The 24335-nt window shown below is 35.5% G+C and overlaps 1 protein-coding gene across 2 annotated transcripts; it reads right to left on the reverse strand.

Annotated features, from left to right (window-relative positions):
* Nucleotides 1-17242: 17242 nt before the first annotated feature.
* Nucleotides 17243-23010, reverse strand: LOC107457603 (U1 small nuclear ribonucleoprotein 70 kDa). 2 transcript variants are annotated; one of them, XM_016093605.3, is made up of 11 exons: nucleotides 22874-23010; nucleotides 22655-22764; nucleotides 22323-22437; nucleotides 22163-22242; nucleotides 21104-21179; nucleotides 20956-21020; nucleotides 20806-20868; nucleotides 19422-19503; nucleotides 19187-19346; nucleotides 18571-18639; nucleotides 17243-18363 (listed from the first exon to the last, which is right to left on the reverse strand). In XM_016093605.3, exons 2-11 carry the CDS (start codon nucleotides 22754-22756, stop codon nucleotides 17676-17678), a joined length of 1500 nt encoding a protein of 499 aa, XP_015949091.1. In that variant the 5' UTR covers nucleotides 22757-22764; nucleotides 22874-23010; the 3' UTR covers nucleotides 17243-17675. The 2 variants fall into 2 exon arrangements, with proteins under 2 accessions (XP_015949091.1, XP_015955291.1); XM_016099805.3 differs by having other exon boundaries at nucleotides 22900-23001.
* Between the last annotated feature and the right edge of the window lie 1325 nt (nucleotides 23011-24335).

A 24335-nucleotide genomic window follows, 5' to 3' on the forward strand; every position in this document is an offset into this window, starting at 1 on the left:
ACTAGAAATCCCTAGCAAATCCTGGAAAACGCTTGAAAATGCTAAGAAAACCCTAGATAAATCTAGAAAACCTTATAAAATCTAAGAAAACCCTAGAGAAATCTAGAAAACCCTTGAAAATCCTAGAGAACCCTCGAAAACCCTAGAAGAACCTAAAAAACCCTCGAAAACCCAAGAAAACCTTAGAAAAGTCCCCTAGAAAATCCTAGGGAATCCTAAGAAACCCTAGAAAAACTCTAAAAACTCTCGTAAACCTTAGAAAATGCTAGAAAACTCTAAGAAAACCCTAAAAAACCCTCGAAAACCTTAGGAAAATCTTAGAAAATCATAGAAAATCCTAGAAAATCTAAATAAAACCCTAGAAAATCCATAGAAAATTCTAGAAAAAATCCTAGGAAATACTAAGAAAACCATATTAAATCCAAGAAAAACCTGAAAATCCTAGAAAATCCTAAAAACCCTCGAAAAACCTTAGAAAATACAAAAAATTCTAGAAAACCCTAAGAAAACCCTAGAAAATACAAAAAAACCTATAAAACCCTACAAAAAGCCTAGAAAAACCCTCGAAAATCCTAGAAAAACCTAAAAATCCTCGAAAACCCTAGAAAATCCTAAAAAAACCATAGAAAATCCTAGAAAACACTAAAAAATAGTAAAAAACCGTCGAAAATCCTAGAAAATGCAAGAAAACTCTAAGAAAACCATCGAAAATACTAGAAAATCCTTAGAAAACCATAAAAAATCTTAGAAAACCGTAGAAAAACCTAGAAAACCTTAAAAAACCCTAGAAAATCCTAGGAAAAATTAAGAAATCCTAGAAAACCCTAAAAAATCCAAGAAAAACCAAGAAAACTCTAGAAAAACTATAGAAAATCTTAGAGAATCCAAGAAAACCCTAGAAAATCATAGAAAATCCTAGAAAATCTTAGAGAATCCAAGAAAACCCTAGATAAATCCTAGAAAATCCTAGAAAACTCTAGAAAAACCTAGAAAAACTCTCGAAAATCCTTGAAAACTCTAGAAAAACCATAGAAAACCTTGGAAAACCTTTGAAAATCCTAGGAAACACTATAAAAACCCTAGAGAATCCTAGAAACCCTAGAAAACCATAAGAAAACCCTAGAAAAACCTAGAAAATCTCTCAAAAACCCTAGAAAGCACTAAAAATTCTCGAAACCCCAATAAAACTCAAGAAAACCCTAGAAAATGCTTGAAAACTCTAAGAAAACCCCAGAATCCTAGAAACCCCTAGAAAATCCTAAAAAAACCTATAAAACCCTAGAAAATCCTTCAAAAACCCTCGAAAACCCTAAAAACCCCACAAAAATCCTAGAAAACCCTATAAAACTCTAGAAAACTCTAGAAAATCATAGAAATCCTAAGAAAATTCTAGCAAAAAACCAAGAAAACCCTTGAAAAACCATTGAAAACACTAGAAGATCCTAAAAAACTCTTAGAAAATCCTAGTAAATCTTAGAAAAACCTGAAAACTCTAGAAAACCCTAGATAAACCCTCGAAAACCCAAGAAATTCCTAGAAAACCCTAAGAAAACTCTAGAAAACCCAGGAAAACCCTAAAAAACCTAGAAAAATCCTATAAAACCTAAAAAACCCTAGAAAACCCTAAGAAAACACTCAAGAATCCTAGAAAACCTAGAAAACTCTAAAAAACCCTAAAAAATCTTAGAAAACCCTAGGAAAACCGAAGAAACCATAGAAAACATTAGGAAAACTTTAGAAAACCCTAGGAAAACCTAAGAAATCCTAGAAAACCCTAGAAAAATCCTAGAAAACCCTAAAGAATCCTAGAAAACCATAGAAAACATTAGGAAATCCTAGGAAACCCTAGAAAACCCTAGAAAATCCATAGAAAACATTAGAAAATCCTAGAGAATCCTAGGAAATCCTAGAAAAACCATAGAAAATCCTAAAAAACGCTAGAAAACCATAAGAAAATCTTAATAAAACATAGAACACATCTCGAAAACCCTAGAAAACCCTAAAAACCTCTCGAAAATCCTAGAAAACCCTAGAAAACACTAGAACCCTAAGAAAAAAACCTTGAAAAACCATATAAAATCCTAGGAAACCCTAAAAAACTTTAGAAAACACTGAAAAACCCTTGAAAATAGTAGGAAATCCTAGAAAACCCCAAGAAAACCCGAGAAAAATCATAGAAAAATTTAGAAAAACCTAGAAAACCCTAAGAAAACCATAGTAAATGCAAGAAAAAGCTGAAAAACCCTAGAAAAACACTAGAAAAATCCTAGATAATCCAAGAAAACCCTAAGAAAATCCCTAGAAAATTCTAGAAAAACTTATAAAACCCTAGCAAAGCCTAAAAAAACCCTCAAAACCCCTAGAAATCCCTAAAAAACCCTCGAGAACGCTAGAAACCCCTAAAAAGCTCTCGAAAATGCTAGAAAATCCTAGAAAAACCCTAGAAAATCCTAGAAAACACCAAAAAACACTAGAAAACCGTAGAAAACCCTAGAAAATCCTAGAAAAGCCCAAGAAAACGCTAGAAAACCCTAAGAAAACCCTAAAAAATGCTAGAAAACCTAGAAAACTCTAAAAATCCTAGAAAATCCATAGAAAATTGTAAAAAACTTTAGAAAACCGTAGAAAAATCTAGAAAACCCTAAAAAAACCAAGAAAACCCTAGGAAAACCTAAGAAATCCTAGAAAACCCTAGAAAAATACTAGAAAACCCTAAAAATCTTAGAGAACCCTAGAAAATCCTAGAATATCCTAGGAAACCCTAGAAAAACTATAAAAAACCCTAGAAAATCCTAGAGAATCCAAGAAAACCATAGAAAAACCCTAGAAAATCCTAGAAAATCCTAGAAAACCATAAGAAAACCCTAGAAAAATCTAGAAAATTTCTCGAAAACCCTAGAAAACCCTAAAAGCTATCGAAAACCCTAGAAAACGCTAGAAAATCCTAAGAAAACCCTAGAAAATCCTAGAAAAACCTAAGAAACCCTAGAAAAACCATAAAAAATCCTAGAAAAATATAGAAAACACTACAAAACCCTAGAGAATCCTAGAAAACCTTATAAAAATCATAGAAAATCCTAAAAAACCCTAGAAAATCATAAGAAAACCCAAGAAAAACCTAGAAAATCTCTCAAAAACCCTAGAAAACCCTAAAAACTTTTGAAAACCTTAAAAAATCCTAGAAAACGCTAGAAAACCCTAAGAAAACTCTAGAAAACCCTCGAAAATCCTAGAAAACCCTCGAAAATCCGAGAAAACCTTTGAAAATTCCTAGAAAACCATAGGAAATCCTAGAAAATCCAAAGAAAACCCTAGAAAAACCATAGAAAATTATAGAAAAAACCCTAGGAAACCCTAAAAAAACCATAGTAAATCCAAGAAAAACTTGAAAACCCTAGAAAACCTTCAAAAACCCTAAAAAACATTAGAAAATCCTAAAAAAATCCTTGAAAACCCTACAAAACCCTAAGAAAATCTTAGAAAATCCTAGAAAAACCTATAAAACCCAACAAAAGCGTAGAAAAACACTCGAAAACCCTAGAAAACCCTAAAAAATCCTCAAAACCCTAGAAAATCATAGAAAAACCCTAGAAAATCCTAGAAAACACTAAAAAGCTCTAGAAAACCTTAGAAAATCCTAGAAAAATGCAAGAACCCTAAAAAATTCTAAGAAAACCCTCGAAAATCCTAGAAAGCCCTTAGAAAACCGTAGAAAACCTTAGCAAACCGTAGAAAAACCTAGAAAACCCTAAGAAAACCCTAGAAAACACTACGAAAAACTAAGAAATCCTAGAAAAGCCTAGAAAAATCTTAGAAAACCCAAAAAAATCCTATAAAACCCTAGAAAAACTATAGAAAACCCTAAAAAAAACATAGAAAATTCAAAAAAACCTTAAGAAAACCCTAGAAAAATCCTAGAAAATCCTAGAAACCCCTAGAAAACCATAAGAAAACCTTAGAAAAACCTAGAAAATCTCTCGAAAATCTTAGAAAACCCTAGAGAATCCTAGGAAACCCTAGAAAAATCATAGAAAACCTTGGAAAACCCTAGAGAATCCTAGGAAACACTATAAAAACCCTAGAAAATTCTAGAAAACCATAAGAAAACCCTAGAAAAACATAGAAAATCTCTCAAAAACCCTAAAAACTCTCGAAAAACCTAGAAAACTCTAGAAAACCCTAGAAAACGCTTGAAAACTCTAAGAAAACACTAGAAAAACCTAGAAAAACATTATGAAATCCTAGAAAAACCTAGAAAAACCTAGAAAACCATAGAAAATCCTAGAAAACCCTAGAAAAACCCTAAAAAATCCTAGAAAACCCTAGAAAATCTTAAGAAATCCCTAGAAAATCCTAAAATAACCCTCCAAAACCATAAAAAACCCACAAAAATTCTAGAAAATACTAGAAAAACTCTAGAAAACCCTAGAAAATCATAGAAAACCCTAGAAAATTCTAGAAAAAACCAAGAAAACTCTTGAAAACCCATAGAAAATCCTAGAAGATCCTAAAAACCCTTAGAAAATCCTAATAAATCCTAGAAAAACCTAAAAACCCTAGAAAACCCTAGAAAAACCCTCGAAAACCCAAGAAACTCCTAGAAAACCCTAAGAAAGCCCTAGAAAACCTAGGAAAACCCTAAAAACCCTAGAAAAACCCTAGAAAACTTTAAAAAACCCTAGCAAATCCTAAGAAAACACTCGAAAATCCTAGAAAACCTAGAAAACTCTTAAAAAAACTAGAAAACCCTAAGAAAACCCTAGGAAAATCTAAGAAATCCTAGAAAATCCTAGAAACATCCTAGAAAACTCTAAAGAATCCTAGAAAACCTTATAAAACACTAGGATCCTAGGAAACCCTAGAAAAACCCTAAAAAACCCTAGAAAATCCATAGAAAACATTAGAAAATCCTAGAGAACCCTAGAAAAACCCTAGAAAATCCTACAAAACCCTAGAAAACCATAAGAAAACTCTAGTAAAACCTAGAAAACTTCTCAAAAACCCTAGAAAACCCTAAAAAAACTCTCAAAAACCCTAGAAAACCCTAGAAAATGCTAGAAAACCCTAAGCAAACTCTAGAAAAACCTAGAAAAACCATAGAAAATCCTAGAAAATCCTAGAAAACCTTACAAAACCCGAGAAAACCTTAGAAAAATCCTAGAAAATCCTAAAAATACTAAAAAACCCTAGAAAACCGTAGGAAATCCTAAAAAACCACAAGAAAACCCTAGAAAATCATAGAATAATCAAGAAAACTTTAGAAAACCCTAAGAAAACCCTAGTAAATGTAAGAAAAAGCTAAAAGCCCTAGAAAAACCATAGAAAAACCCTAGAAAATCTAAGAAAATTCTAAGAAAACCCTAGAAAATTCTAGAAAAACTTATAAAACCCTAGAAAAACCCTCGAAAACCCTAGAAATCCCAAAAAAAAAGCCTCGAAAACCCTAGCAAATCCTAGAAAAAACCCTAAAAAATCCTAGAAAACACTAAAAAATACTAGAAAATCATAGACAATCCTAGAAAACCCAAGAAAATGCTAGAAAATCCTAAGAAAACCCTAAAAAATTCTAGAAAACCTAGAAAACTTTAAAAAACTCTAGAAAACCCATAGAAACCATAGAAAACATTAGATGCTAGAAAATCCTAAGGAAACCCCAGAAATACCTAGAAAACCCTAGAAAAACCATAGAAAATCTTAGAAAAACCATAGAAAATACTAGAAAACCCTAGAGAATCCTAGAAAATCTTATAAAAACCCTAGAAAATCCTAGAAAACCCTAGAAAATCAAAAGAAAATCTAAGAAAAACCTCAAATCTCTCTAAAATCTTAGAAAACCCTAAAAACTCTCAAAAACCCTAGAAAACGCTAGAAAAAGCTAGAAAACCCTTGAAAATCTTAGAAAAACCTTATGAAATCATAGAAAATCTTAGAAAAACCTAGAAAATCGTGAATAATCCTAGAAAACGCCTAGAAAACCCTAGAAAAACCTTTAAAAATCCTAGAAAATCCTAAGAAAACCCAAGAAAATCCTAGAAAAACCTATAAAACACTAGAAAATCCTAGAAAAACCCTCGAAAATCCTAGAAAATCCCAAAAAACACAAAAATCCTAAAAAACCCTAGAAAAACCCCTGAAAATCCTAGAAAACACTTAAAACCCTAGAAAACCGTAGAAAATCCTAGAAAATCGTAGAAAACCCTAGAAAATCCTAAAAAACCCAAGAAAACCCCTGAAAACTCATAGAAAACCCTAAGAAAATCCTAGTAAATTCTAGAAAAACTTGAAAACCCTAGAAAACTCGCGAAAAACCTTCAAAAACCCAAGAAACCCCTAGAAAACCCTAAGAAAATCCTAGAAAATCCTAGAAAAACCCTAGAAAACCTTAAAAACCCTAAACCCCTAAACCTTAAATCCTAAACTCTAAATCCTACACCCTAAACCCTAAACCCTATAGCCTACACCCTAAATCCCTAAATCCCTAAAACCCTAAACCCCTAAACCCTAACCCTAAAACCCTAAACCTATAAACTCTTAAACCCCTAAACCCCTAAAACCTTAAACCCCTAAAACCCTAAACCCTAAACCCCTAAAAGCATAAACCCCTAAAACCCTAAAAACCCTAAACCCCTAAAACCATAAACCCCTAAAAAGCCTAAAACCCTAAACTCCTAAAACCCCTAAAACCCTAACCATAAACCCCTAAAACCCTAAAACCTAAATCCTAAACCCTAAACCCTAAACCAAAAAACCCTAAAACCCTAAACCCTAACCCCTAAAATCCTAAAACCCTTAAAATCCTAAAACCCTAAACCCTAAAACCCTAAAACCATAAAATCCTAAACCGTAAACCTTAAACACACATTGGATACACCATAGAGCACTTTTCTACACTTTACATTTTTCTTTGCTTGTACTTTGGTTAATTTTACTTTTATGCACTTTCATCTTCTTTTGCGTTTTATTGAGCTATGATTAACTAAACCCCACTTCATTGGGGGAAGGAGCTCTATTGTAATTTGATGGATCAATAATAATTATTGTTTTCTTCTTCTCTTCATCTCTTTTTTTATTTGCTTGAAAGATTTTTGTTCTTCATTCTATTATACAGTTGTCTTAGGAAAGAATTTGAATATACATGTATTCTATTTGATCATTGGAAAAGGAATTTTGGAATCATGCTAGAAAATCTTTCTCATACTTGACTAGTTTTAAGGTTGGTCGGATATAGTGACATATAATTCTCTCCATACTTGGATCTAGAAGAGTGTATGGTATAATCAGTGACCAAGCTTCATCTCTTCTTATGAGCAATTAGATCAAAAAATTGGCAATTGTTCAAGAGTAAGATTGAATTGCCAAGGGATTGGAAGTCAATCACTCATGATTGCCAAGAGATCAATGAGTTGCATGATTGAGGAAGAGATGAGAATATGTTGATCCGGAGAATATAATATCTCCTGAACTGAATGATCTTCCCTATTCTTATCTATCCATTCTTTTACTTGTTGATTATTGTTCATTGGTGCTCAAAACTGACTCTGCAAGTTTTGCACAGATAGACCGCAAGTATACCGGGTTGTCCAAGTAATACCTCAGGTGAGTGGGGGTCGATCCAACAGAGATTGTTGGTTTGAGCAAGCAGTGATTATCTTGCAAATCTTAGTCAGGTGGATAGAAAATATAGTTGTCACGAGAAAACACATAAAACAGATAAATAAATAAATAAAATGTTACTAGATAGATGTAAAATCAATGGTGATAGACTTGTTGAGGCTTCGGAGATGCTTCTTCCTTCTGGATCAATTTTTCTCACCATCCACTCCAACTTCTAATTGATTCATTCCATGGCAGGCTATATGTGATTAACGTCGGGTCAGCAGTCATTAATCTCCTCTGCTTTAGATCAAACTCCAAGTCAGTAGTCATCCAATCTAAACGGGGGTGAAGCTCTAGCAGTCCATTCCCTTGGTGATCCTACTCAAAATGCCACAGACAAGGTCGAATCTTCTGGATCAGAGAACACTACTCTTTGGATTCTAGCCTATACCACAAAGGCCCTAATCGCCTCGCACCTCGGCTAAACTGATGTCTCGAGAAGTCCCTAACAAAGTCGTGGATTAGCCGTCTAAGAGATGTATAATCAAGCTTGTGGTTCAATACTATCCTGTCAAGGACTCGCAAGAACCCATGTAGAATGAGGATAATTGTCACGGTTCATCCGATTCATAAGGTTGAAGAACGAAGATACATTTTAGAATAGAATCAAGCATAGATTAAAGTAGAATAGTGATATTATTAATTCATAAGAATTAACAGAGCTCCTAACCTTAACCTTAGGAGGTTAGTGACTCATACTGTACAAAAAAATAATGAAAAACAAAAATATGGCATAAGGTGAGGTAGAAGATCCTAAACAAGGGTGATCTCCTCCTATATATACCAATCTGATAACTAAGAATTACAGAAATAAGATAAACTATTATAGTGCGGAATTCACTTTTCGGGCCCACTTGGTGAGTGTTTGGACTGAGCTTGGAGTGTTTCCACAAGCTAGTACCCTTAGGGGAGTTGAACGCTGGCCTGGGACTCCCTTTTGGGCATTGGATGCCAGCTACACCCTTTTGGGTGTTGGACGCCAGGAATAGGGCGGGTGGCTAGCGTTGAACGATAGTTTTGAGCCTTCATTTCCAAAGCAAAGTATAGACTATTATATATTTCTGGAAAGCCCTGGATGTTAGCTTTTCATAGAAGTTGAGGGCGTGCCATTTGGACTTCTATAGCTCCACAAATACTCCTTCGAGTGCAGAGAGGTCAGATCCTGACAGCATCTACAGTCCTTTCTCTGTCTTTAAATCAGACTTTTTTCAAAGCTCCTCAATTTCAGCCAAAAAATACCTGAAATCATCATAAAACACACAAACTCAAAGTAGAATATAAAAATATGAATTTTTCACTAAAACCCATGAAAATAGAATAAAAATTAAACAAAATATAATGAAAACTATATGAAAATGATGCCAAAAAGCGTATAAAATATCCGCTCATCATTCATCACCCCCATTCCCTTTTAATTTTTAGTTATTTAGCTTCCTTTACTATATACAATTTACATTCCAATCAATTTACATTTCCGCTCTTTAATTCAGTCATTTACTTTCAAGTTCAGTTACAATTCCGTCATTTATTTTTATGCACTCAATACCCATTAATGATTTGTTTGGATAGAATATCTAATTGACTAAAGTTGCTCAATCTATTAATCTCTATGAGATTCAACCTCACTCTTTGTGAGTTTTTATTTTATGACAATTCGGTATACTTGTCAAAGGAAGATTGTAGTGATACAAAATTTCGTGACCAAGTTTATGGCGCCATTACCGGGGATTAATTTTGAATTGACAATGATTAAGTCAATGGATACCTAGATTAAACACTTTTTTTGTTATTTTGTCAACCAAATTACTTTTAGTTTGTTCATTTTATCTTTACAGCAATTTTTATTCACTTGTTCTTTGTATATATTCTTATTTGAATTTGAGCCCACTAACTGTTTGATACTTTGCACCACTAATCTCTAACCATACTCTTTTGAGAGAGTGATTCTCTTCGCCTTTGTTCCTTTGTGCTGGTTGTCTTGTGTATGCCAGGAGGAAGGAGAGGAGCATCAACATCCTTTGACTCTGAACCTGAGAGGACTTTCCTTAAATTAAGGAGAGAAGCAAGAGGCAAGGGGGTTATTGGTGAAGAAGCAGAGTAAGAAGATCTAGATCAAACCATGGAGGATGACATGCAAGATCATCATGGAGAAGGTGCTGGCAATCATGCTTCACATGTTAGAAGGGTGCTAGACTCCTTCATCAATCCCAATCTTGGGAATTGTAGAAGTAGCATCCTTACACCCAATGTGCATGCCAACACTTTTGAGCTAAAGTCTCAACCAATTACCCTTGTTCAAAATAATTGCCAATTTAGAGGAGGAGTTCAAGAGGATCCTAACCAGCACTTAACCACTTTCTTGAGGATATGTGATACAGCAAAGACAAATAGAGTCTATCAAGATGTGTATAGATTGCTTCTGTTTCCCTTCTCCCTAAGGGACAAAGCATCTAAATGGTTAGAATCTTTTCCGAAGGAGAGCCTCACCACTTGGGATGAAGTAGTCAACAAGTTCTTAACCGAATTCTACCCTCCCTAAAGGATCGTCAAGCTAAGAACAGAGGTACAAACATTCAGACAAATGGATGGAGAGATACTCTATGAAGTCTGAGAGAGATACAAGGAATTGACAAGAAGATGCCCCCTGACATGTTCAATGAATGGGTACAGCTCCACATCTTCTATGAAGGCCTTTGTCAAGAAGCAAAGAAGGCACTAGACCATTCTTCAGGAGGCTCTCTCAACACAAAGAAGACTCCCAAAGAAGCCATAAAGCTTATTAAGACTGTGGCAAATAATCAGTACTACTATGCTTCAGAGAGGAGCTCCAACCCAAGAAGGGGAGTCATGGAACTTGAAGGAGTAGATGCTATACTAGCACAAAACAAGTTAATTACACAACAATTAGCAGTCATAGCCAAGCAGATGGGAGAAGCACAAGTGTTAGCTATCAAAACTCAAGCATCATCCTACAACATGCAAGAAGAAGCTCAATTTGGAGGCAATTATGAGATGGATCAATCATCACTTGAGCAAGTCAATTTTGTAGGCAATTCATCTAGGCAGCCTTATGACCCTCATGCTAAGACCTATAACCCCATATGGAAGAACCACCCAAATTGTGGGTGGGGAAGCCAACAAAATCAAAACCAAGATCACAAAACCCCAACCATTCCAACAATTTCAACCATCAATTCTCAAATTTAAAGCCATACCAAAACTCATACAATACCAATTTCTAACCTCACCATCAACCACATAATAACCACTTCCAGCCTCCAATGAATCCCAACCCACCATCACAATCATCTTCTGAAGATAGACTTTCAAGAATAGAAACCTTGCTAGGAAGACTTCTTAAGGAATCAAAGGACACAAAAGAAATTCAATGAAGAAGTGAGATCCAACATGCAGAATCAAGGAGATATAATTCAGAAACTTGAAACGCAAGTGGGATACCTATCTCAACAAATACCCAAACCCATAAACAGCTTCCCAAGTTATACTGAAAAGAATCCTAGAGGAGAAGCAAAGACCATGAAATGGGAAGAATGCAAGGCACCCTGAGGAACGGGAAGGTTTTGGAAGAGGAGGGCACCAAGCAAGGAGATCACAGTAAAGAAAACGCAAAAAATGAGTTGGAGGAGCCAAAATAAGAAGGAAACAAAAGCACACAAGACGATGATTCAATGAAGAAGGAGGTCCTGAAGCCCAATGTGCCAAAAGCTCCTTACCCCCAGAGGCTCAAGGGAAATACCAAGGAGAAGCAATACTCTAGATTCCTAGAGATATTCCAGTCACTCCACATCAACATTCCCTTCATAAAATCTCTTCAACAAATGCCACTGTATATCAAGTTCATAAAAGAATTGCTATCAAAGAAAAGTCCTTTGAAAGGAGGACAAACTATTGTGATGATCAAGGAGTGCAATGCTCTCATCCAAAGAGATTTGCTCACAAAGAAGAAAGACCCAAGGAGCTTCCATATCCCATGCACCATAGGCAACATGATAATTGACAGAGGATTCTATGACCTTGGAGCAAGTATAAATCTCATGCCCTTGTCCTTGATGAAGAAGCTTCAAATTACTGAATTAAAGCCCACACAAATAGCCCTTCAATTGGCTGACAAATCCTATAAATAAGCACTTGGGGTTATGAAAAATGTGTTGGTGAAAGTAGGAAAATACTTCCTCACGACAGATTTTGTCATTCTTGACATGGAGAGGAAGATGACCATCATCCCATCATTTTGAGAAGACATTTCTTAGCTACGGCTAGAGCATTGATAGATGTTGAAAGAGGAGATTTGGTGCTGACATTGCATGATGAACAGTTAGTCTTCCATGTTTTCAAAACTAGGCATGATTCTCCTTAAGAGAATGAGTGTATGAAGATTAATTCTGGGGAAACAAACCTAAAGAAGGCACCCAGTGAATCACTACTAGAGCTTCTGAGATCATCCTTGATAGAGGAAAAAGAAGTAGAAGTGGTGCAACAAGCTGAAAGAATCAGGGAGGAGCTAGGGCTACAAGCTTCGCATGAAATAATCAACAAGAGCCCTCCTGACATTGAGACCATAAAGAATGAAGCACCACTTAAAGAAGAGAAGAGTCTCAAGAAGAAGGTGCCAAGAGGTTGGAGAAACAAGAAAATTCCCACTGAAGGTTTCTCACCAGGGGACAAAGTGATGCTAAGCTACCAACCAATAATACCACCTCAATTCTCTGTAATACCATCTCAACTTCCTGGATTATACACAGTGAAAAAAATCTTGTCACTTGAACATGTGGAGATCATCAAGGAGGATACTGAAAGAAAATCCACTGTGAGAAGAGAGGAGCTGAGACACTATGATCATCATCCTCCCTAGCAAGGGACAACCGTCAAGTTAGTGACGTAAAGAAGCGCTTGTTGGGAGACAACCCAACCAGAGGTAATCTTTTTCATAATCTTTTTCAAATAAAGGGTTAAGTAAACCTCTGTGTATTGCAAGGAGTTAAGTTTGGTGTTGCACACCAAAGTGATTATGTCATAAGTGAACACTCAAGGGCGAATGTGTGACTCTAAGTTTGGTGTTCCACCATGAATTTCACATAAACACATTGCAACCCTCCAATAGCATGACTAATCACTAACTCCAAACAATCACAGAAGCTAATTAACTTTGCACTTGTTTACTTTTCAGCTCTATAGTCTTTGGATTTTTTTTAGAACTCAGGAACATGATTATTCATGCATATAATTGTTGCATATAGAAGTAAGCAATGAACTAAGTTTGGTGCTCGGGCACCAAATTTTAGTTCATGAAATTCGCAAGCATAAATGCACGATAACTATCTTTCAAAGTGCTTGGAAACAAGCAACTTCCGAGTCCTTGCAGGCAATCACCTCACTCTTTGGAAGAACTATGCACCATCATCCGGAGGGACAAAAGAAGGATACGAAAGGCCAATAATGATGATGAAGAACAAAGCAAAGGAGCACTAAAAGGTTGTATTGTTGCTTAATTGTCTCTAGTTTAATTGTTGAATGAAAATGCAACTGGAACCTTGTGCTTAGTATTATTTTGACTTCATATTCATGAACCCTTTGCATTGTGTTTCCTTTCATGTTTACTTTGCTTATTAGCCTTGCACTTGTGTCATTGCACCATGACTTGATTGTATGCTTGATTTCCAAGTTTCAATAAAAAAGAAATGTTATAAAAAGAAAAGAGTGAAGTCCAACCTTGTGAAGGATGAATAAAGTCCTAGGATGTGGTGGTATATGATTGATTGATTAGTTGGTTCATGAATAAGGTTGAAGGATATAATGATTTTTTAGGTATGAGCTTGATGGGCATTCTATGAGACTATGTGAATAAGAAGATCCTTGTAAAAGAAAGAAGTAAAAGAAAGAAAATGAAAACGAAAGAAACAAAAGAAAGCAACCAATAAGGCTAGGCACCAATAGCTTGAAACTTTCGATACATGTCCATGATGTTTTTGTACAAAGATAAGCTTGGATGACTAAGTTCTAAGGGGTGCTTTATCACCCGGTAACTTTGGTTAACTAACCTGGGATTATCAACTGAAAGTCCACAATTAAGAGCTGCTTTGTGACAAAGCATTAAGTAACCCAAAGAGGTGCTGGACACCAATGTCTAAAGAGTAAATGCAAGCCATATGCCTGTGGTGTGCATGTGTTAAGGAGAGGCTTGAGCAAGTATGTCCTAAAGGGTGCCTCAACACCTAGCACCTTGAACCAACTGGTTTGGGAGTGTTGACTGAAAGCTTATCATAAAGAATTGCCTTAACACAGAGCACTTAGCCTTAAATAAAGTAATAAGCTTCTATCAAAAGAAAAAGAAAACAAGAATTCAACCAAGGATCACATAATAATGAGTCTTATAGAAGGAAATGAAAGTCAATATCCAAGAAGATGTTGTATCCTAAAGGCCAGAAAGATTAAGAAGAACCACTAAAGAGATTATGCATGCTAAACCCCATGAACCAGGATTGAAAGTGATGAGTTTGGAAAACTCTTACTTAATTTTGATGATGAACAAACATTATTAAAATATTTAATTACAAAATTATTAATTTGATCTTAATTCATATTTACTTAATTAATAATTTTGTTGTGCAGATTTTATGTTGGGTCGATAAATGAGTTTCTGGTTTAAGCCCAATAATCAGCCTTGCTGCATGTTTTATATTGAGTGGCTGAATTTTTATATTGATGGGCCAAGCTCAATATTGCTACAACCAAGCCCATGGTTAATTTTGATGAAAGTTCCCTGCTTGATCCGAAACAAAATCCATCAAGAAAGCAAATGTTAACTAGTTGGGCCAGTTTTAATTTTAATACTACAAAGCCCAAATCTTATTGTTGATGAATGCTTCCAAACTTGGTCTGAAACCAAGATAAAATGAAAGCAAAATGCTTCCAATGGATCCAAGCTTTTAACCATGTGATGGATTTCAAAATCTATTACATTGTTAATTAATGCATGGGAAATATGAGAGAGAAAAGTTCAGCTGAATTGATTGATGGCCATAATGACTCCATGCCACTCTAAGCTAGGGAAGTAAAAGCAACTTTTACCAACAAAGTGGTTTATCACATTGAATTGCTTTTCTTCTAAGTTGTTTATTCTCTCTCATCTCTTTCTTGTTTCTCCTTCGGTCCTTGTCCATGAAGCTATGGACGCTATGCTCATCAACAAAGAAAAAGAAGAAGTTGCATGCATAAAGACCATCGAGTTGATGGCACAAAAAAGAAAAAGAAAGGTATGTAGTGGCTGAGATTTTCACCAAATGTGGTTAGATTTGGTGAGGTAATCTCGAGCTCTTCGTGCTCAAAAAGGAGGATGAAGATTCGGCCAGCCAAGGAGATTCTTGAAGCATGGCTTGTCTTTGATTCTGCTCAACCACCACAGAAAGTAGCTAGAGTGGCGAAGTGATAGTTAAGACAGAGATTGAAGCAGATGAAGTCATCATCATCATGAAGCATCAAGGACCAGAAATCCATCTTGGAGAGCAAGCCAAGGATGGAGAGCTCGGATTGATGAAGAGTGGTGATTAAGAAAGGACTAGAGGTAATTGCATGTTGGGTTTAGCATGTTTATCTCTTCTCTCTCTATGTGGCCGAACCGGTTCTGTTTCTTGAAGGAGGAAGAAGTTGGTTTGGGTGTTGGCTTCAAGTGTGGAGGCTTCTCTCTTCTTTAAAAAGAGAGAACAGCCACTATTTGGAGCAAGGAAAAAATTTGAGAGTGCAAGGCACAAAGTTCTCAGAGCTACCTGAGCTAACAGATTTCTCTTCTCCTTCAATGTTTCTGTGTTGTGTTTCATGATTCTGTGGGAATCCCCTTGTAAGTTGGGTTAGCACTTTACAAGTTGTAATCAGATTGATTATAATGAAATTCCATCATGTTTGTGATGGAGACTGGATGTAGGCTGCACTGCACTTAGCAGCTGAACTAGGATATATCTGGTGTAATCTTCTTCTCCTTTCTACTCCATTTCTGTTTCTACTTCACAGGAGCAAAATCCAAAATTATCTCGTGCCAAGTGACGAGACAAAAAGAAAAGTCTCGTGGCTAAGGACGAGACAAAAGAAAAAGTCTCGTGTGCAATGATGAGATAAAAAGACTAAAAGTTTCCATAATTGGTCCAACAAGTCAGCAAGTGCAATCAAGCAAAAAAGGGGGCTAAGATTCAACCCCCTTTCTCTTAGCCACTGAAACCATCAGAAAGTTTTCTCAATAAGGACTTATACTTCTTTGTGCTTTCATTTCTTTTCTTGTGTTTTATCACTTGCTTGGGACCAAGCAAGATTTAAGTTTGGTGTTATGATGCTTGGGCATCTTGACTAGTTTTACAAGCCATTTTAGTTAGTTTAGAGCTTAATTTTATGCATTTCTTAGATAATAAGCAAGCATTTACATTCAATATCTTTGCATGAACTCATGCATCAAAAGTGTAGTGAATTCATGAGAATATGAGAGCATATAAAGCATGAAGTAGCAAAGTTAATCAAATGAACTTCATGGCATTAAAAGAAGGGTTTGCATGAGATTATGAACTTCAAACTTTGATGCACCTTCTTTGGTTTGTAACAGGGGAAGCTGAGGCAAAGATATGGAGCCCTGGAGGAGCAAGATTCCAACTCCATGCTCACCATTCAAGTTCACCAGCAAGCGTCCAGCACACATAAACTGGCGCTCTCCAGTAAGCTTTTAGGGTTAGGGTTAGGGTTAGTGTTAAGGCTAGGGTTAAGGTTAGGGTTAGGGTTAGCATTTAGGGTTAGGGTTAGGGTTAACATTTAGGGGTAAGGTTAGGATTAGGATTAGAGTTACCATTTAGAGTTAGAATTAGCATTTAGGGTTAGAGTTAGAGTTAGGGTTAGTGTTAGAGTTAGGGTTTGAGTTAGGATTTTAATTAGGGTTAAGGTTAGGATTAGCATTTAGGGTTAGGGTTAAGGTTAGGGTTAGCAATATATTTTTCATAACTTGGTTTATTAATATCATTTTTTTATATAAGGATTTTGACTTAATTTCAACCTATTATTTTCTCAATTTTTCTTTAGTTTTGCATTCTTCAGTTTACTATATTGGCTTTTACCATTTTTTCAATAGTTGATGAAAGTGACTATCTCCAACTATTTTGCATTAATTTTCAAAGCATCAAAATTGTGTATCTTCCTTTTTCAAATCAGTAATATTCATTAAAATAATGCGAAAACTCGTGCAATTAATGTAAAGTTTATAGTTAAAAACCATTTCATAACTCTTGTCTATCAACTTCAAATGAAATCAACTGTATTTGAATTTTCACCAAAAATTAAACTATATGTTTGAGTTATTTTGTGATTTGAACTACGGGATTAAACTTTGCACCGGTCATTACTCATGTTTGGGAACTAAAATCAAGATAGACAAAACAGACTGCCAATTGCCCCAAACCATACATTAATTGGTAGCTTTAATATTGCTTTTTTAAGTTAAACCGGTTAAAAACTTTACAAAACTATCGTTAGTCATTATCGTCTCTGATAATTGACAACATAATTTAAGCAACATCTTAGCCCTTAGGTTCCATACATTAGCAAATTGATGCAGTTAACTGAATATAGCAATAAGCATGTCTACAGACAAGTGTCAAAATAAAAATTTCAAACAACTGTTCCCACAAAAACTGAAATAAAACTAGGCTTTCTTAAAATGTCTGAACAAAAATAAAAGTAACAAGTACTAATATTTTGAAGTCCACTTCAACAAGACACTTGGAAATCAAGGCAGCAGTTGTAAAGCTTTCAATCTAAGACAAGAAAATTAACAAAATACATATGGAAAAAAGCAGCACATGTTCTTCTGATGTGTTTAAATCATTCCAAGCTTGAATCCATCAATAGTTGCAAAGAAGTCAACCAGGGCAACCAGATGGACACCAAGTAACTATAACTAGCTAACAGGGCCACTGAGCTGAAAGCAATGAATATTACCAGCAAAGCTGTGATGCATGACGCTCAAATTCCTAGTAATCATACTCCCTAGAATGGGACCTCACTGATCGATGGTATTCACGGTCCATATCACGATTTCTCTCCCTTTCACGGGGTTCAGATGTTGCCCTCTCAGTGGGATAGTCATCTTCCATCCTATCATGATCAGGATATCGACTGTAATGGTTACCGCGATCATCCCCATCATCATAATGCCCGCGTCTTTGATGATGCTCGTAGTGGTCATAGGAATCAGGATTATGGTCAGGATCTGCATGCCTATGTCCGTGTGCAGATTGATTGGACCACCCACGATCATCCTCAGGTTCGTAGTCACGATCTCTTTCACCATGACGATCTACATCATGTTTCAATTCATGATCATAGTCTGTTTCCTTGTCATGTGACTGTCCCCTATCAGTTTCCCCAACTTCGTAATCCCTATCCCTGTCACGATGACGATCATGCTCACGACCCCGGTCGCGATCTCTATCTCTATCTCTATCACGATCCCGACCACGATCTCGATCCCGTCCTCTATCTCGATCACGCCCACGATCTCGATCTCTCTCCCTATCTCTGTCCCTATGCCTATCCCGGTCTTTGTTGTGCCTATCATCTCTATAATCACGATCCCTTCCCCTATCGCTAGAGTGTTCACGCGACCGCTCCTGTTCTCTATCTCTGTCCTTACCTCTTTCACGCGACTTTTCTCTGTCCCTAAACATCAGCAAGTAGCAGACTTGCAGTTAATTTAAATGGGGTATAAAAATTTTGAACAAGAATTTTTAAAGTATATGCCAAGAAACAACAGCATCCTTGCCTTACCAAAAAGATAATGTGTGATCAGCAGTAATTTATCAAATGCCAAAAACAAAAGGATAGGAATAAAGCAGAAACATAGCAAAACACTACTGAAACTCTTACCGATCACCATGTCGATCCTCACGCACTCTAGGTTCTTCAGAACGAGAAGGTCCTGACTGCAGCTGATCCCTGAACAAATAAAGTTTATATTAGGGTTTCACTTCAACAGGGATATATAAAAAGTGACATTAAAAAAAAGACAGGCCAAGTAAGATTATTTGAAATCTCGGGTTTTCACAAGTTCAAAATAGTGTTACTTATCAAGTATGGCAATACAAAAATCAGCAAAAAATATTAACTACAGCAAATTTCTTGAGTTGCTTAAATCTTTTAATTTCAGGAAAAGACTAAAGAGTCGACTTATACTTCTTGAGGAGGAATGGCTAATTATGGGTACTATCAGATAGAAATTTTACTTGGAAGTCTATTCAGATATGTAACCATGTGAAGAAAGACAAAAATTCCACGCTAGAAAATCATAGAATTCCAATGTGTGGCCAGGGGAGGATTTTCATAGTGGCAACTGCACAGTTTCTATCAAATACAATACCCGCTAAATTTATAACTAAGAAAAGTTGAAACACCTTACACTGGTTGATATTCTATATCAGACACTTAAAGAAGCCCAAAGAGGTGAAAAAATAAACAATGAATGCTGTCTTATTAGACCATTTACCGTCCAGAGTCATGTTGATTAACTTCAACCCCCATTCTAGTAGTGCCAAGCCCACCACCCAGACGGCGAGGTCGCCAATTGGGAACAGTCCTCCCACGTTCAACATCCACAAGCACCCTTCTGCCCTCAATTTTTCGACCATCAGCTTGTTTATAAGCAGCTGTATAATTAACAGTGTCAATGAAATATAATATCAACAATAATGACATATCAATAGCATATAACCAGTATGAACCTTTCATGTCTCTTGTGTGAAGGTATTCAATGAATGCATAACCCCTGGGCTTATTTGTCACAGTGTCAGTAACCAATCGAACCTAAATCGCAAGAAACCGAAAAGAAGAAAAACAGTAAGACAGCTTTCTGGCATTCAGATCTAAAGAAAATAGTAAAATGATGCTCCCTCACCTACAAATTAATTAAATTACAACTAAATGAAAGACTAACGTTATAATCCTAAATGGCACGGCAGACTGGCACATTGCCTAATTAGCCGTGCTCACCTTTGAATCACAAAGCTCCCATCGCAAGATGCATCACCACCAGGAATAGTTGCAGATAAACTGATCTTTTGGGGGGCCAATTAACAAGTAGTTGACTAGCATCGCCTTACCAGGGATATTTATTTTAAAATTGATAAAATAAAACAACTGTGGGTAATATAGAAAATACCATGACATCTTCTCAACAGCTGATTTGGTTTTCATTGCCTTTAAAGCCAAAAAGAAAGTTTTAGCAACATCAAAAATAGGCTAAGAGCTTAAGCAAAAGAGGAAGAGATTACAATACTCCCGACATATTTTTACCCAGTGCAGGGAAAGAACAGAAGTTGTCAGTCTCCTTTTCAAGCTTGAAAACAAGGCCAAAGGCTCAAATTTGCATCATTGCTCTGCTCAACTAAAATACAGTGCAGGAAAGCAGGACGAAGTTCTTGAAATGAAGTTGGTTGGAGTTTTAAAATAGTTTACCATTTGCAGAAGACAATGACCAACCCTTACCAAGGATGATACTTAGTTGCTGCTAAAGTAATTTCTATATACCCCCAAGCATCAGGAACTAAGAAGATACCTATCCACATATATTAACAGGGGGGCCAAGTAGAAAAGAACTAAGGAAACCACCAAAAAAAAAATAATAGTAAATAGAAAGAAAAAGAAAGAAAGAAAAAAGGGTTCAACAAAACTTTGGCCGAATGTCGTTATCGTTCCAAAGTACCTCAGCAATGACAAATTAAGTCAGATAGATGCATATTTATACCACTGAAGGCTTGAAATTTGGACATGGGCATAATAGGCTAAAAATAATGTATAACTGATTAAATTCAATACACAAATAGCCAAAACTCACAAGACAACTTTAATTGCAAGAAGTAGCTTCTTCAAAAGAGAGAAAACGTTTGTGAAAGATATCCTACTCAAAGTTAATTAGGAATTCAATAATATATACTTGCATATAGAAATTGTGAATCTAAAATTAGATTTTTCAAAGTTCATAACATACAAAATTGTCAAACAGAAGATATAAAACAAGAAAAAAAAAAGAGAAAGAAAAATAAATTGAGAATCCAAAACATTTGCTACTCTTACCAAATCCCTTTGGGGATGCTGAAAAATACCTACCCGTTTGATTGCACCATATGACTCAAACTCCCTTTTGATTCTGCTCTCAGTGGTCTCATAACTCTGTTAGAAGAGAGAGCTAGTGAGATATGGCGATTATGGCTAAGCAAAAATTTCCACAAGGATACTAGACTGGAAAATATAACTTACAAGTCTGGCCACGAACAAAGTTTTGTATGGATCTCCTGATACATTTGGGTCGTTGTGTGGATCATCTACAAAGAAGCGGATATAAGAGCAATGTTCAAAGAATACAAATCAAAAATTAACATAGTCAAGACAGTGTATAAATCATCACATTTCTCAAGCTCCTCAGCAGCCTTTGCTGCTCCTTTCTCTAGTCTTAGCTTGTGTATCCTTTCTCTTCTTTGCACCTGAGTTCATCAAAATCAAGCAAGTACCTATCACACATTACGCTCTGGAAAATATATAATGACATTTAAAGTATTCTACGACTTGAAATCTCCAATTTGGAAATTCAAATTCTATAAACAAAAACAATGGATATTCAATAAGTATGCATTATATAATGTCAAACCACTAAACATTATAAAAATCATCAGTCACTTGTTTATATATAAATATGAACTAAAGAAGCATGCCAAGACAGAAATTGATAGGGTATGCTTTGTTATTAAGTTGTTGCAGTATTCAAGGCTTCAAGCTTTGCTAATTTTTGTTCCTAACATTTATGATGCAAGCAAATGCTGTTTTGGAACATCACCATGCAAGACACCAATTTGCTACAACTAGAAGAGGACAAAGCACATGAATAGTTATATGTTTAATACGCCCTCTCACGCAAGAGCCTCTTTTGAATTTAAAGGGTGAATCAGCATAGGCCCATTTTTGCCTTATGCTGAAATTCAATCTTTTGGGATAATAAGGATTGAACTCTAGACATTTGGTCATAGAAGATAATATCATCTCATGATTCATAAAACCACTTATTCCAAATCCTTAAATTCTTAGGTAAAGACACAAGAATAACTATATATCTAACAAGCATATTTCAAAGTCTTGCAAAATGCATTGCGTAACCTAAATTGAAAAACTTGTAGATCATGACCAGATAGTGGATTAATTGATTAAACAAGACTCAGGATACAGATTAGTTACAAAATAATAGTAACAGAAGAGATTGTCTCGAGCATTAGACAACACTTCTTGGCAAGGCAACCTAACACAAAACAGAAATCAACTTCAAACACACCAGTAATAAAAGAAAACTAAACAGAAACTCATTGCATAAAACCGTCCATACATACCAGGTGCAACAACCACCCAAGAACATGAAATTATGTACAACACAATAATATTGATCAGAATTCATTAGTTCAATAGAACAGAACATTACAGGAGTCTCGACTACTGGTTTAGGAGGAGCATATTCCGGATCGGCAGGCTCTGCAAACTTACTCACAAATTGCGCCATCCCTTGTGAAAAATAAAATAAAGTAAAATAAAAAACTATCGCATAAATATCAAACACATGCTACCAAAGAAAGATTAAGCACCAGTTAATGGTGGGCATTTTCTTTTCTCCGGAGGAGGCTTATACTCTAAAGGAGGCCTAGGCTCAAAAAGCTTCAATAGATTCGCTGTGAGACCAGTTGGGTGACTCTGTCCAATCTGCTCAATAAAGAAATAGTTAAAACTTAAAAACGGTACAAACAAAATTTCTGCAACCGAGAAATCGTATATATAGACTTAGTCACATGTTGAAATCTAGGGCATTGAGGAAACAAATTTTATTATCTCTAGAAAGGTCTTCAACATAGAAAATTAGGGCAAAGAAATAATGGAGTTATTATGTGTGACGAAGGTAAATCTTGATGGAAGAGTTTACCAGCTTGAGCTGAAGGACGTTGGCGCGGTTCTGGGCTTTGGTGCGGGCCTGAACGGCGGCGTTTTGGTTGCGCATGAGAGGATCATTGCTGTAGTCTCCCATGGATGAGGCTGAAAAGAAACGAAGGAGATCGAACGGAGAGTAAGAGGGAGAAGCAACGGACTGAGAGATAACAAAGAAGAAACAGAGAAAGAGAGAGCAAAGAGAGGTGTGGCGAACCCAGCCAGAGTCAGCGTCGAACTCGCCTTTCACAAACGGAGAGAGAAAGCGACGACCGTGACCAGTGGACGAACGGAATGCTGACGAGAGGAAGAATGAGTTCCCGAGTAGTAAGCTAATGAAATGAAATGGTCCCCAAGGTTGACAAAAATATGTTTTAAAAGATTTTAAAATATAATTTAAAAAAAAAAAGTTACAACAGAAGGCGACTTTTGTATTTATTATTTAAGTTTATAAATAAGCTAATCACTTGAAGAACTTAAGTATATTTGATTTTGATTTTATTTTTTAAAAATATTTGAAAAAATATTTAGAATATATATACAAAAATTAGAATATTTAATTTTTAGATTTTTGTAATTCTAATCTTTAGAAAGCATAAAACTAAAATTTACTTAGAATCCCCATATTTTAACAATAATAAGATTTTATTGTTTAAATAATACTTGTAAAAATTATANTTTATTGTTTATATTTTTTATTTTTGTAAATAAAATAAACTTTTCAAATACCATTTAAATAAGTTAGTCTAATGTTTGTAGTAATATTTTAAGAATGCGTTTTGAACTTATAAAAAAGTAATTTTCAAGTTACGTTCTAAAGTGGTCTTAAAAATTAGTTATGTATTAAAATAATCCTCAAAATTCTAAATATATTAACCATGTGAATATGTCTCTTAAATTAGTAAAAATATATTACGGTAGTCTTTAATGGGACAGAACGAGGATGCTTCCTTGTTTCCCGTTTTCACCTTCCGAATTAATTCTCATCTCCCATCTCGATTTCTGTTGTGGGGAAATAATTATCCCCATCTTTATTCTCCACGTTTTCCGTATTTTCTGCGGAATCTCATTCCTCATCTCCTTATATTTAACATTTATATAAAAATTATAGTAAAAAATATCAAAAAAATAAAAAACAAACTGAAAAGTACTATTACAAACACACAAACATCTTATCTAAGATTATAAGTCCACAAATACAATATAGTAAATTATAGTTCATGAAATAAAATCTTAAAATACAATTTTCATTCTAAAAAAATAATAAAATATAGTCTTTAACATCAAGTGGAACTGGAGAGAGTTGGGGATGTGGGAGAAAACAGCGTATGGTGCTGTGGGAGTTTTGGAGTTTAAACAAAGTGAAGATGGAAGAAAGTTGGGACTGAAAATAGAGAGTAAATGGCACAGCAAACAACACAGTGAGTAGAGAAGACTGAATAATAGGGTTAGGATTTTTTAATTGGTGAAATTACTAAAAAACCCCTATGTTAGAAATAAAATAAGGTTATTTAAGAAATTTCAAATATTTAGGAAATTATCGGGGATGGGGCGGGAATCTCTGCTCGGGGCCCCGCACCTGTCTCGGAGAAATTTTGCTCCCCATTTTTATCCTCACGAAAAAAAATTTTCACATCGACACCCATTCGGAGCAGTCCCCGCGGGGATTCCCCGCTTTC

This window comes from Arachis duranensis, chromosome 1 (assembly GCF_000817695.3).
Source record: "Arachis duranensis cultivar V14167 chromosome 1, aradu.V14167.gnm2.J7QH, whole genome shotgun sequence".
Taxonomy (NCBI): domain Eukaryota; kingdom Viridiplantae; phylum Streptophyta; class Magnoliopsida; order Fabales; family Fabaceae; genus Arachis; species Arachis duranensis.